At 40.6% G+C, this 15,496-nt stretch overlaps 1 protein-coding gene across 3 annotated transcripts in view; it reads right to left on the bottom strand.

The window, feature by feature from the left end:
• Window positions 1–15,496, bottom strand: part of LOC135516109 (myotubularin-like) — a 66,152-nt gene that overhangs the window by 27,163 nt on the left and 23,493 nt on the right. For all 3 annotated transcript variants that reach the window (XM_064940154.1, XM_064940155.1, XM_064940156.1), the window contains 3 exons: window positions 870–980; window positions 557–658; window positions 195–278 (listed from right to left, as the gene is read on the bottom strand). In XM_064940154.1, the coding sequence (XP_064796226.1) occupies window positions 195–278; window positions 557–658; window positions 870–980 (297 nt within the window). The remainder of the gene's footprint in view (window positions 1–194; window positions 279–556; window positions 659–869; window positions 981–15,496) is intronic.

Genomic DNA, 15,496 nt, shown 5'->3' with positions numbered 1-15,496 from the left:
CCCACACTTGTGTGGAAGCACATGCTTTCAATATACTTCATATCCCTCATTTACTCAAGTGTTTTTATTATTTTGTCAGTTACATGTAAGTGACTGAGTTAAAAGCTGTGACATTGGACCTGGCCCAATAGACACATAAACCCTATAAGACTTATCATAGCAATGTAATGACACATTTAATAAGACAATGATACCTGCCGCCTGAACTCTTCCATGGGTTTGTAGACACTCCAGCCATTCTCTTCATATTTCTCCTGACTCAGGTAAGCAAACAGAAGCTGAGGGAGAGAGAGAGAATGTGATTGACTTGTCAATACTGAGGTTTTATTTGTCATGCAAACAACATGGGAACGTTTCGCTAAGTAAACTGCTCTTTGTGAGTGATTGTTTGACTCTAATGATGTGCAAAGGGAAATAACAGGCCACCTCAAACTAACAAACTCTAATAAAGCACTTGTCTTGTACAATTATAGTTGTTAAACAGTTATTAAAAGTGTTAATAATATCAGGCGAGACTAAATAAAAAAAGGTAGAAGGAAAAAAGGTGTGTACTTACCAGGCCGTGGGACAGTGGAAAGGCGTATCTAAAGAGTATATCGAAGATGTCTCTTCTGCTGTGGCCCTCTTGCTTCAGCGCAAACCTCAGGTTCCTCATGTCCTGTTGGGAGACATACACACAAAATGTCAGTACAAAATAAATAGTTATCGTCTTGATGTTGTAACTTCCTGATCCAACACTGGAATTAACGTCTCCGAGCACAATGTTAAAAATAAATGAAATTGTGTTTCATTCCGATTATATCTGACAGACTAGGACTGAACCATTGTGTATAAAATAGGGGTGTCAGGGCCATGATGAAGTATCTTACCTTGCAGGTGATGTCCAGCCCGTATGAGTTCTCACCCCGACTGGAGGCTCCGCCCATCTTCTCCACCCGGCCAATGGCACCCAGCGGAACGTTCAGGGTCACCGACGGGTCCTGCGATGTCACAAGAAATAAAAGCATGTGATTGGTACTGCTGGAATTCCAGTTATATCACAACAGAACACGCCATAAAATGATGATTGGTGCTGCAGTGGTTGAACTGAAATCATACTTGATATTGATATTGAGAGGGCACAAACCACATAATTGTGTAATGCACTAAACTCTTGAATATGCTTTATGTAGACAATATTTAATATGCAAGATAGGGCAGACTTATTAAGTAAACCCTTAGTAAAGCATAGGCCCATGTAGCGGGCACTTATTTGTATCGCGTGCATCAGTTCATAGTCACCAGAGTATGTGCATGTGTGTAGAAGTAGTATGAAGTCAGCATATTGTTAAAGTGTTGTCAGATGTTGTATTACAGACAGTGGAGTATGCGTTCCAAATGGCTCCCTACTCCATATCTAGTGCACTACTTTGACTAGAGCCATATGGGACATATGGGTTAAAAATAGTGCACTACATAGGGAATAGGGTTCCATTTGGGACGTAGACTGGAGTAAAGAGCATTACTGCTGCAGTAGTGTCCCTGTAGACTGTAATAACCTACTCCATCACTGACACACACTCAATTACACACGCACACACACAGATGCACGAGCACACACACACCACTCTCCCTGACTGATGATCTCCAATAGAGCCAACCTTGGGACCTCCACGTCTGTTCCATCTATCATTCTCTAACAATCCCTCTTCTCTCTTGTTCTCCTCCCTCCATCCCTCCGTCAACTTGTCAATGCCCCCATACCTCTCCATGGACCCTGGCAACTGGCCCCGGCAACATTACAACTTACAGAAACTGAAAACAATACAGCAAGTGCCCACGAAACTGTGCCAAACATTGGTGGTGCCAGGAGAAAGAGAGAGGGAGGAGGAAAGAGCGAGAGAGAGAGGGATGAAAAAGCAAGAGAGGGATATGGGATTCCCCACTTTTTGTTGTGTTGGAGAATAACATCTTGTCTAAAACAGGAAGAATGAAAGTGAAAATACCAGAGAGACTGGATTACACTTAGAGGCACAATATTGCTTTATTTAAGAGAGAGTGTGGTTATACCCATTTCCAAATAACCTAGACAGAGCCAAGTCACACACAACTACACACAGACAGCAATAGCAGACACACACAGTATTGTACCGCTTGACTAAGGGCCTCTTCTCACTACAAGAGATTGCCTACAGTAAAAATCATAATAGCAGAGAAATGTTTTTGAAACAGCTGAAATTTATAATAATTTTCCTTATTATTAGAGACATATTATATTTAGTTTTTACCTGAAATTGCAGTAAAAGACAGTTATTCTGAAATTGATGTCGTAGCTTTAAAGTAATCTCGGAACTCCATTTATTCCATTGCAAAAGCAAGCAGCAACTCCCCAGTGAATTAACAACTGTTTTAGTCACAATGAGCTTTTTTTTCATGTAAGCCTACTTATTTGCATGATATTGATGAAATGAAGCATGGTTTGTTCTAAGCCTGGCTGAAAATCAATCAAGCTAGGTATTGTTCAGCTAACTAAATGTTAGGCAACTTAGCTAGTAAGTTAGTAATTGACATTTTGCAGGATGAAATCTTTTGAGATGCACCATCTAATTTTTAAGTGTCCAAATAAATAATTAAAAAACAATACTAAATAACAAGAATAATAAATGGCAACTACTGTCTAATAATAGAGACAAAAAGTTGTAAAACTACTAAATAGGGCTACATCTGAAACTGCTGCAATTACTAATACAACTAATAAAACTAAGTACCTATAATATATTTATTTTTTTGCAGCTGCACATGAAGAAACTTTTAAAGTACTTGAAATGTTTTAAAGTAATGGACTGCTTATTTGAGCTGTTCTATAATGTTGGTATTTTACAACATAGGGACACCTTCTGTATACCTTGTCACAACACAACTGATTGGCTCAAACGCATTAAGGAAAGAAAGAAATTTCACAAATTAACTTTTAACAAGGCACACCTGTTAATTGAAATGCATTCCAGGTTACTACCTCATGAAGCTGGTTGAGAGAATGCCAAGAGTATGCAACACTGTCAAAGCAAAGGGAGGCTACTTTGAAGAATCTCAAATATAAAATATGATTTGTTTAACACTTTTTTGGTGACTACACGATTCCATGTGTTATTTAATAGTTTTGATGTCTTCTCTATTATTCTACAATGTAGAAAATAGTTACAAATAAATAAAAACCCTTGAATAACCGACCGCCTTGATTCGGTCTTAAGTAGCAAAATTTGAAATGGTGTTTTTTTTTACATTGGATAAAAGCAGACACACAAAGCTACATTTGAGGAACAACGGGAAAGTAATTCTGCTTTGAAAGTTAATCAACTTGTAACCTCACAGAAAATAGCTATTTAATGTTTTGGAACCTACTGGAGAGCTCTTTGTCTACACCCATTCAGCATTGTTCACACCCTCTTTAGCTTTAGCCCCACCCATCTCTTTAAGGATTGATCGGAGCCTTCTGTCCTAACAACAACAGTCAAACACCCAAGCTAACTGGCAAACATTGTTAAGACATGTTGCTAGCTAGCTAGGTAAACAATGAACCATAATCCCAACTCATGACATTACTACCCTGCTTGAATCTGCAGGTAACTAACCATCCAGCAATCTAGCTAACATTAGGCTATAACTAGCAAAGCAAATGGCTCTGAGATAATAATACAATTATACACATAACATTAGCTAGCGAGCCAGCCAGCTAACGTTAGCTAGCTAGCTAACAGTACACTAACTTGAAATGAAAACGACTGTCAAAATTATTAAGTATAATATCTGAAAATGTAGCTAGTTAGACTATCTTACCTGTATACATCATGGATGGATGCTTCTCCCTGTCACATATGCTATGGCTGCCCTTAGTTTGAAGAGTTAATCCAGAGACAGGTGTTTTCTCCATCTCCTAAAATATCATACTCTAATCCCAGTGATTTCAACAAGCCACGTTAAATTAAACAGGATTATCTACACATACTGACCAGCTCAAATAGACAGAAGCATGCGATATGGCAGACCAATCCGACTCATCTCTCGGCATGTCCAGCCCACCCATTAACTCAGCCAATCATGGCTAGCGGGAAGGTTGCTGTTTTTTTATGTGACTAAACCAACTTGGCCTGTAATTGAACAATTGCATTTTAATAGAAAATAAAAAGTACACATTTGAATGGCTGCCGGTGAAGTAGTGACCCGAGACAAACTAGCTTCCAGAAACGATTCACATTTAGTCCTTTATTACAACTATTGCATATTTTCTTGTTTTTATCCCATTTCCTATAAAGGGGTAAGGCGCAGGGGAAGGAGGCTGCTTTTTGGAAGTGGTGTGGAATGGTTGGCGAGCTGCGGACACCCTACCAGTTCCTGTATTGGCCATCAGAGCTACAGCTTCCAATGCTACAAGGAAGAGCACAATGAAGCACCTGTGCATGCAGCAATGTGTTGAGGTTGTGAAAAGTCCTGACAGGGACATCATCAGACTGGCCGTGAAGAAGGTGCCCTCTGACCCCGTAGAGACATTTTCATGGTTGCTCACAATGTTGGAGTCACATGGACCTGAGATCCCAAGAACTGTCCTATAGTGTAAGAGAATTGAAGACTGTTCTTTTCTGTACAAGGTTTTTCAGAATTTCCCTGGGGAGAAATCTGTGCATCCAGCAAGAGCAGAGGACACAATGGAAAACAGGTTTTTGGACATGTACCACTCAGACACTTAAAGAAGACTAATCTAATATCAGAGTTGTGATGGCTAGGCTACTTCAGCACTGGACATAGGGGTAGACTTTAAGGGTGTCCAACATGTAGTCAAATATGGACCACCTCAAGACATTCAGTCTTAATTGCAGGCATATGGAAGAGTGGGGAGTGCCTCCAAAGTATTCAGACATTTTTTAAATTCTAAAATTGATAAATTCTTCTTCTAATTTACACACAATTCCCATAAATGACAAAACAAAAAGGTCTTTAGATTTAAAAAAAAAAAAAAAAAAATGTGCAGCATTGACGGACCTCAAGAACACAGTGGCCTCCATCATTCTTAAATGGAAGAAGTTTGGAACCGCCAAGACTCTTCCTTGAGCTGGCCACCCGGCCAAACTGAGCAATCGGGGGAGAAGGGCCTTGGTCAGGGAGGTGACCAAGAACCCGATGGTCACTCTGACAGAGCTCCAGAGTTCCTCTGTGGAGATTGAAGAACCTTCCAGAAGGACAACCATCTCTGCACCACTCCACCAAATCAGGCCTTTATGGTAAAGTGGCCAGACGGAAGCCACTTCTCAGTAAAAGGCACATGACAGCCTGCTTGGAGTTTGCCAAAAAGGTAACTAAAGGAATCTCAGTAAATGAGAAACAAGATTCTCTGGACTGATGTAACCAAAATTGAACTCTTTGGCCTGAATGCAACCCGTCATGTCTGGAGGAAACCTGGCACGATCCCTACGGTGAAGCATGGTGTTGTGGTGATGTTTTTCAGCACCAGGGACTGGGAGACTAGTCAAGATCAAGGCAAAGATGAACGGAGCAAAGTACAGAGATCCTTGATGCACATAGCCAAGACAACACAGGAGTGGCTTCGGGACAAGTCTCAATGTCCTTGAGTGGTCCAGCCAGAGCCCGGAATTGAACCTGATCGAACATCTCTGGAGAGACCATTGAATAGCTGTGCAGCAACACTCCCCAACCAACCTGACAGAGCTTGAGAGGATCTATAGAGAAGAATGGGAGAAACTCCCCAAATACAGGTGTGCCAAGCTTTTAATTTATATTAAAGTCAGTTAAGAACAAATTCTTATTTACGATGATGGCCTACACCGGCCAAACCCGGACGACGCTGGGCCAATTGTGCGCCACCCTATGGGACTCCCAATCATGGTCAGTTGTGATTGTGGCTTATAGCGTCATACCCAAGAAGACTCAAGGCTGTAATCACTGCTAAAGGTGCTTCAACAAAATTTATGCGTAAAGGGCCTGAATACTTATTTAAATGTGTTATTTCAATTGTGAAAATAAAAAAATAAAACTGTATTTTGTAGATTGATGTGGGAAGAAAAAAACAATTTAATAAATGTTACAATAAGGCTGTAACGTAACAAAATGTGGAAAAAGACAAGGGGTCTGAATACTTTATGAAGGCACTGTATCCTGTAACATGGAAGACAGCCCGTTGGAGTTTGAAATAGTACAAGCTGCAAGCGGGTGAAACTGTTACAGCTCTTTTATGATGTCACGCAACCAGTATCACCCAAACATGACCACTGTAACAATTGTGCTACCTCATGCAACTACAATGATGTATGTGAGGGCAATTCAAGCCCTTTGGAGAGGCATGCTGGACAACAATTACAACCAAGACATAGGCTGGTGATTGAAGAGCATATAGGTAATACCCGAGAGAGAAATTACATGACCTTGCACTTGAGATGGCACACACAGGTGTTCATGGGAGTCTCAGTTTATTGCACATCAGCCAATGGAGGGTAACCCTGACAAAATCATGGACAACATTCGAAGCACAATTGCCTTATGTTTCTCAGTTGAGGAAATGTTTCTGCTCTGCCCATTACTGACATAAGACATGCAACAGCCCTAGTGTTTATCAGAGGTCTTTGGAGATGATGACCACTTAAGTGATGATGATTATGATTCAGTGTTGGGACAACTTAAGTCTTTTGCAAACATGACTGTGTATACGTGGGGACTTTTTTCATGCTGTGTTGATTATCTGCAGGTGGGGACCACAGACCACTTCTCAGTTCCTATGCTTCCTGGCTGATGTTTTGGTCACTTTTGAATGCTGGCGGTGCTTTCACTCTTGTGGTAGCATGAGACGGAGTCTACAACCCACACAAGTGGCTCAGGTAGTGCAGCTCATCCAGGATGGCACATCAATGCGAGATGTGACAAGAAGGTTGGCAGTGTCTGTCAGCGTAGTGTCCAGAGCATGGAGGCGCTACCAGGAGACAGGCCAGTACATCAGGAGACGTGGAGGAGGCCGTAGGAGGGCAACAACCCAGCAGCAGGACCGCTACCTCCGCCTTTGTTCAAGGAGGAGCACTGCCAGAGCCCTGCAAAATGACCTCCAGCAGGCCACAAATGTGCATGTGTCTGCTCAAACGGTCAGAAACAGACTCAATGAGGGTGGTAGGAGGGCCCGACGTCCACAGGTGGGGGTTGTGCTTACAGCCCAACACAGTGCAGGACATTTGGCATTTGCCAGAGAACACCAAGATTGGCAAATTCGCCACTGGCGCCCTGTGCTCTTCACAGATGAAAGCAGGTTGACACTGAGCACGTGACAGACGTGACAGTCTGGAGACGCCGTGGAGAACGTTCTGCTGCCTGCAACATCCTCCAGCATGACCGATTTGGCGGTGGGTCAGTCATGGTGTGGGGTGGCATTTCTTTGGGGGGGGCCGCACAGCCCTCCATGTGCTCGCCAGAGGTAGCCTGACTGCCATTAGGTACCGAGATGAGATCCTCTGACCCCTTGTGAGACCATATTCTGGTGCGATTGGCCCTGGGTTCCTCCTAATGCAAGACAATGCTAGACCTCATGTGGCTGGAGTGTGTCAGCAGTTCCTGCATGAGGAAGGCATTGATGCTATGGACTGGCCCGCCCGCTCTCCAGACCTGAATCCAATTGAGCACATCTGGGACATCATGTCTCGCTCCATATACCAACGCCATGTTGTACCAGACTGTCCAGGAGCTGGCGGATGCTTTAGTCCAGGTCTGGGAGGAGATCCCTCAGGAGACCATCCGTCACCTCATCAGGAGCATGCCCAGGCATTGTAGGGAGGTCAGACAGGCACGTGGAGGCCACACACACACTACTGAGTCTCATTTTGACTTGTTTTAAGGACATTACATCAAAGTTGGATCAGCCTGTAGTGTGCTTTTCCACTTTAATTTTGAGTGTGACTCCAAATCCAGACCTCCATGGGTTGATACAAAAATTAACAATGGAAATCAAATGTGTGATTTTGTTGTCAGCACATTCAACTATCTAAAGAAAAAAGTATTTATTAAGAATATTTCATTCATTCAGATCTAGGATGTGTTATTTTAGTGTTCCCTTTTTTTTGTTGAGCAGTGTATTTAGTGGGCAAAGATGTCACCCATAGTTACTTGTTCATAAAGTGCATTTTTAGATCTCCCTTTTCTCCTTCACTTGACTTCAATACATCATCCATATTTGAAAACATTAATGCTCAGTGGATTGTATGACTTTATTGTAAATTAACTTTTAGTTGCCTTTATTTGCTGAAATAAGTAAAAAAAGTGTACTACTATAAACTTGACAACTTTTCAAGTATAAAAAGTGTGCACTTTCCCCTCCAGAGTTGGCATAGAGAATTGATAAAAGGCTAGTCTATAGCATTTGTGATACTGTTCTTGCATTAGTGTACACATCACAGCCCATAAAACTTCTTCCTATTTAAGGTTTAAGACCGCAACAACAGGAAACATGTTAACAGTACATAATATTGTAAGTAAAAGTCATTATACAAATAAAATGGTAAAGAAAACATACATACAGTACCTTCAGAAAGTATTCATACCCTTTTACTTTTTTTCACATTTTGTTGTGTTACAGACTGATTTTAAAATTGATTAAAAAGGCGCATTATGCAAAAACCGCTCTTCCATTTCCTGGTTTCAAAAATTCGAAATTGCTCGCCTAATTTCAGTATATGTGACAAAACCAGCAGTCACTCAATCATTGTACCATCTAAACCGATGTGAAATATCTTTGAAGCTGGTGTTTAATGGTTCTGGTATGAGAACTGAGGATGGATCAACAATGTTGTTCCTCAACAATACTAACCTAAATGACAGAGTGAAAAGAAGGAAACCTGTACAGAATAAAAATATTCCAAAACATCCATCCTGTTTGCAACAAGGCACTTCAGTAACATTTAAATATATATATATTTATTTATTTAAAAGTTTTTTTTGTCCTGAATACAAATAGTTATGTTTGGGCAAATCCAACACAACCCATCACTGAGTAATGTTATGGGTGTCATTGGCAAGGACTAGGGAGTTTTTTAGGATAAAAGAAACAGAATACAGCTATAAGCACAGGCAAAATTCTAGAGGAAAACCTGTTCCAGGCTGCTTTCCAACAGACACTGGGAGACTAATTCACCTTTCAGCAGGACAATCACCTAAAACACAAAGCCAAACATACACTGGAGTTGAAGATAACATTGAATGCTCCTGAGTAGCCTAGTTACAGTTTTGACTTAAATCTGCTTGAAAATCTATGGCAAGACTTGAACATGGCAGTCTAGCAATGAACAACAAACCGTTTGGCAGAGCTTGAAGAATTTAAAAAAAAGTAATGGTCAAATATTGTACAATCCAGGTATGCAAAGCTCTTAGAGACTTACCCAGAAAGACTCACAGCTTTAAATCGCTGCCAAAAGGTGCTTGTACAAAGTATTGACTGAGGGGTGTGAATGCTTCTGTAAATTAGATAACTGTATTTCATTTTCAAATCAAATAAATTAGAAAACGTTTATAAATACATGATTTCACATTGCCATAATGGCATATTGTGTGTAGATGGGTGAAAAAAAAATCCATTTTGAATCCATTTTAAATTCAGGTTGTAACACAACAAAATGAGGAATAAGTCAAGGAGTATGAATATCTTGAAGGCTCTGTATAATATTTTATGTTTAAATAATTATACAAATAAATGCACAGGTATAAAAACACAGGTTGAGTCTACATTGTCATTGGTTTCAGTACTGCATCTTCTTTCCTCTTTCCTACATTACTTCTCTAATTGCGGCATTTAAGATTATTTCCATTCTAGGGTCTCAACACTGCAGCTGAAATCAACTGTCAAATGTTTGTGCCTCTGCCTGCGTGCCAAATGAGCAGACAGTTGGTTCTTCTCACAGTGTAAGCTCAGTTTGTAGTTGTTGATCCACAACTATAGTTCCTCATAGTCCAATTTGTGCAACAGCTTCATTTGGAAGTTCCGGAAGCTTGGGTAAATAAAACCTGCCAGGCGACAAAGGAAACAACTTCCAATAAAGAAGCACACTTACTATATGGTCGATGTCCTCAGATCTACTTGAGATTGAGTGCTTTCCACACTCTGCCTTCAGCTCAAAGTCTTTATCATATTGATGCATGAGGTCTGTCTGCTCTCCAATGGTCCTGCTGACTTTCTGTGCAATGTCAAACTTGACACGGGCCCCTTGATGTTGCATGAGGTCTTTTGTGTGGCACACATGGTGTTCGCAGTTCAAGTGTAATGCTATGTTGTGTTCTGATCCACCAACTGTATTCACTGTGCCGTTCCACCGGAGTCTTTGAGACACGCTGGGGCTTTATGAGGCTAGATCAAACTGCCGTTTCAGACCCTCCAGGCTGTGTTTTCTTCTCTCGGCTTGCCTAAAATGCAGCGTTTTGATTTTTCTACAGCCTGCAGTTTCTCTCCATCACCCTCATGTATAGAATGTATACACACAGGCCACTGTGATAACTGAAATGTGCATCAACTGTGTTGTCTGTGTTTCTTTTAGATCTGGCTGCAATTTTAGCTAGATTATAGGCAACTGATATCTTGTGTTCTTTTTGCTGATGGTGACTCAGTTCCTTCTGACTTCGGAAGACCGGATGGCTAAATCCACGATAGTGACAGGTCAGCATCTGTGGTTGTCTGTCCTGCGTTTGGCTTTTCTCCACTAAGCTGTCGGTGGAAACCTGTGTCATCGTTCATGACATAGGTGTCTACTATGGTAAACATCTGAGCATCAAAACACTTCTGTTTTTCAGTGGCAGATGTTTGAAATCTTCTGGTGGACTATGTCTGTGTATTGTGTCCTGCGCTGAAGCCATGCTAAAGTAATGGAGCGTAGCTGTGATGACGGAGGCATCTGATCCATCTTTTAAAAAATTCCAAACATGGCCTGTAATTTTCTCCAACTGCACTTTGAGTCACATTTCTTCTGTCTACAATGTTCCTTAATTGATACAAAGTTCCCATTTCTCCATTGGACGTTGTCTTGTAGAGGTCGGTAAAGTTAATTGCGCAGTGGAAGTCTGTTGAAAGGCAGGCAGTAAAGCCTTCGACTTTGTCCATGGGTTCAAGGGCATTTTTCAAACGTCCAATTGCTGCATTTGCATTTTGTTTTGTCCACTGATCACCTGTTAATGTCAACTTCCCATGCTGGGTTTGAGCGTTCTTGCCATCTACTTCTATGGAAGAATACGGGACATAATTTTCATTAAGTAGATTGATTGTCCACACGTCTTTTGAACAAATTTCATTTTCATCCAGTAGCCCTAAAGGAATGAAATCTGATTTCCTTGCCATTACATCTGAGTAATTGTGAGGTATGTGCCATTTAACAGACTTGTAGTGCTCAAATTATGGTAACTGTCTCACAACGACACATCCAACAAGCTCTTAGAATTCGTTCTTGAGATATCGTTTGTTGTCAGTGTTTGGAACAAATTTGGATTTAGGAAATTGAAGGACTTATATGGAGACCTGTTGTGGGAGGTGATCTACACCAACACGTTTCTGAGACGCAAACATTTTGATCCAGTGGTAGACTTCTTTAAAAAAATATTCTAGTCAAATGATGCAAGGTGTTACGCTGCTGTCAAATGTGTCTATTGTAAGTGGATATGGATTTGTCTGTGCATAGGCCTAGAAAAGGAGCACAGAAACAAGTTAATTAAAAATAATGCTTATTCCCTAGAATGTCCAATATCAGCCGAATGTAGCTGTATATTACAACCAAAAAGATAGTTAATGATTTTATATGTTATTTGATTCAAAACATTTAATCATCGTTCAGTTGAGAGGGTCTCTCCTCGGATCCAGGCGATGGGATGTCAGGAAGAGCTTCGATCCCTGACATTAAAACCTGGCCACTGTCAAACTGGCCCTGATGATTGCAAACAGTTGCAAAGGAGGTTCAAAACAGTTATCAGTGATTCAATTAATGCAGCAAACATACATACTGTAGCCACGTAATGCATGCTATTAAGCGCAGCTACTGTGAGTTGCTATGTATAAACACCACACTGTGTGCATACTATTCCAGCACTGCTGAGATGAGAAGGTCTTTCCTTGGATCCAGGGGATGGGATATCAGGAGGAGCTTCAATCCCTGGCAGCTGGACCTGTTCACTCTCAGGCATTGGATTATAGATAGTGACATGGGTCTTAACAGGTTTCTATATTAGATTAACACAGCAATGCTGACGTCGTGACTTGGCGGTAACGCGCCAGACATCAAGGCATATGCGATTAGTGCTACTCAAGGAACTGGGTTCGTCACCCTGTCTTGCTGTCACTCGCTTCCTACTGCCTTGGTAATTGTAAAAAAATCCCTATAAAAATGATCTTAAAAATAAAACACACAGCAAACATACACAGCCGTATATCATACTGTATGTAGTCTGTTTATAGTGGTTGTATTTAGAATTAACATAAACCATCAACACATTTCAATAGCTACAGTCAATGCAGTGCATTCGAAATGAATAAGACCCCATCCCTTATTGTTACATTACAGCCTTATTCTAAAATGGATTAAATACATGTTTTCCTCATCAATCTACACACAATACCCCATAATGACAAAGCAACGTTTTTATTTATATAGAAAGAATGGGAGGCCCCGGTTCACAACTGAGCAAGAGGACAAGTACATTGGTGTCTAATTTGAGAAACAGACGCCTCACAAGTCCTCAACTGGCAGCTTCATTAAATAGTACCCGCAACACACCAGTCTCAACGTCAACAGTGAGGAGGCAACTCCGGAATGCTGGCCTTCTAGGCAGTTCCTCTGTCCAGTGTCCGTGTCCTTTTGTCCATCTTAATCTTTATTTTTATTGGCCAGTCTGAGATATAGCTTTTTCTTTGCAACTCTGCCTAGAAGGCCAGCATCCCAGAGTTACCTCTTCATTGTTGACGTTGAGACTGGTGTGTTGCGGGTACTATTTAATGAAGCTGCCAGTTGAGGACTTGTGAGGCGTCTGTTTCTCAAACTAGACACTAATGTACTTGTCCTCTTGTTCAGTTGTGCACCGGGGCCTCCCACTCCTCTTTCTATTCTGGTTAGAACCAGTTTGCGCTGTTCTGTGAAGGGAGTAGTACACATCGTTGTACGAGATCTTCAGTTTCTTGGCAATTTGTGGCATGAAATAGCCTTCATTTCTCAGAACAAGAATAGACTGATGAGTTTCAGAAGAAAGTTTTTTGTTTCTGGACATTTTGAGCCTGTAAATCGAACCCACAAATGCTGATGCTCCAGAAACTCAACTAGTCTAAATATGGCCAGTTTTATTGCTTCTTTAAATCAGAACATCAGTTTTCAGCTGTGATAACATAATTGCAAAAGGGTTTTCTAATGACCAATTAACGTAAAATGCTAAACTTGGATTAGCTAACACAACGTGCCATTGGAACACAGGAGTGACGGTTGCTGATAAATGGGCCTTTATACGCCTATGTAGATATGCCATTTAAAACAATCTTTTGTTTACAGCTACAATAGTCATTTACAGCATTAACAACGTCTACACTGTATTTCTGATCTATTTGATCTTATTTGAAGGGAAATTTCTAGGTGACCCCGAACATTTGAAAGCTAGTGTATTTTGGTAGGGTTTTAATCTGCCAACCTCATGCACCTACAACACTAATCTAATGAGCACCTTTGATGCTCTGCCCAAGTAAGGCATTTGATAGGTTTGACGTGTAGCGAGGCGTCACCTGGTTCCCACCCCCTTTTAGCTGATTTTGTGCCATGGACTTACACATGCTGCTCGTTTAGCATGGTTCTCGACGAGGCTACCATGCAAGTAATTGTTGAGCCTAACTCAATGGATGGCAAATTCTGCTCTCTGTCTTATCAATAAATTAAGTTCTGTCTTGACTTGGGAAAGAGTAATAGCTATCCGATCTAATTATATATATTTTTTTACACTAACACAGTTAACATTTCCAATTCTGATATCTGCTTTAATTGTGATTTAAATCAACCCAGCTGCAAATGCAGTTTCATTATTTTTAATACAATCTTTGGCGGAAACCTATAGAATCCGGGGGTCATTGACAATTTTTGTTGATCATTATGAATGAATTTAGTTCAATTTTAAATTGATCACAGAATGTAGGATTTTGTAGTAATTAAACATTGAAACACCCTCTTATGGGTCTTTTAGGAGACTCTGAAATGTGCTGGCTGTAGTTAGCGTGGTGATCAGACAAGATCATGTCAAATTGCTACTGTTTTAATTTGAGAAAATATAGGCGTAGATACTATAAAATCGAGTCGGAAGAATGTTTTATGCCTGTTTGAGTAGAAAGTGTACTCTTTTGCGTTAGGATTGTGTGCTCACGAGGCATCAATAAGTTTGTAATCAGAGAGTATATGTCGGAGAGCCTTAGTTGCATGTGGATTGTAGGTGGTGTTTTTTTGTCCTGCATGTCCAAAATGGCATTCATGTCTGTCCCAATAACCAGTTGGAATGCAGTTAATAAAAAATAAATATGCAGTTCAGAGAATCCAAACTTTGGAGAATACACATTAAAGGCAATTTTCTTTCCATTATGCATATATTTAAGGAAAGTGATTCTACCTTCTTGGCCTTCGCCTTCACGCAAGATAGTGATTGAGGTTCTTATGTACCATTATGATTACACCATTAGTTTTGTTTGGGGCTGATGAAAAGGCAGACAGTTTGTACAAATAGTTGTGTATTCTACAGGGAACTGCCAAAATGAAGTAAACATAATGCATAAAGTGCCTTAATAGGGCGTTGGGGCACCACGAGACCGCCAGAACAGCTTCAATATGCCTTGGCATAGATTCTACTGTCTGAAACTCTATTGGAGGGATGCAACAATTCTTACACAAGAGATGCGCCGCTCCAGAAAGTGTTCAGTTGCTCCTTTGAAACTTCTCTTTCAAAGTCAGATTTCTTCTAGCCATGATAGGCAAAATAATGGTCAACTGGGCATTTTTATAGATGATGGAATGTTTAAATTGCTTAATTAACCACACCTGTGTGGAAGCACCTGCCTTCAATATACCTTGTATCCCTCATTTAAATCAGGTGTTTTGTTTATTTTGTCAGTTACCTGAATGCGCGTCCTTTTGGAAGTGGGTGTGTTTCTTGGAGCATTGCTTTATCAATATGGTCTCTTGATAGGATATCAAGACAGCTGGAATGTTTGATAGGACAACATTCAAATTTGAGAGAATAGTGTTGCCATTGTTTTTCAAAAAGGAATGTTATATTAAATGATAACAATTCTATCTTTAGTGTTGATAAGCCCATGGACGTGTAACAAAAAGCAGGACCCACAGGGAAACCAACCGATTGGTCGTTCCACATCCAGAAAATCCCCCCTGTGAATCATTAGATCACTATTGATACAGTCCTAAAATGTTTTGCATGTCAGCAGTCAAGTTAAGATATTGGACTTTCAAGAAGCAAAGTGTTA

This window comes from Oncorhynchus masou, chromosome 27 (assembly GCF_036934945.1).
Source record: "Oncorhynchus masou masou isolate Uvic2021 chromosome 27, UVic_Omas_1.1, whole genome shotgun sequence".
In the NCBI taxonomy this organism is placed as follows: Eukaryota; Metazoa; Chordata; class Actinopteri; order Salmoniformes; family Salmonidae; genus Oncorhynchus; species Oncorhynchus masou.
This window is presented reverse-complemented; position numbering and strand designations above follow the sequence as displayed.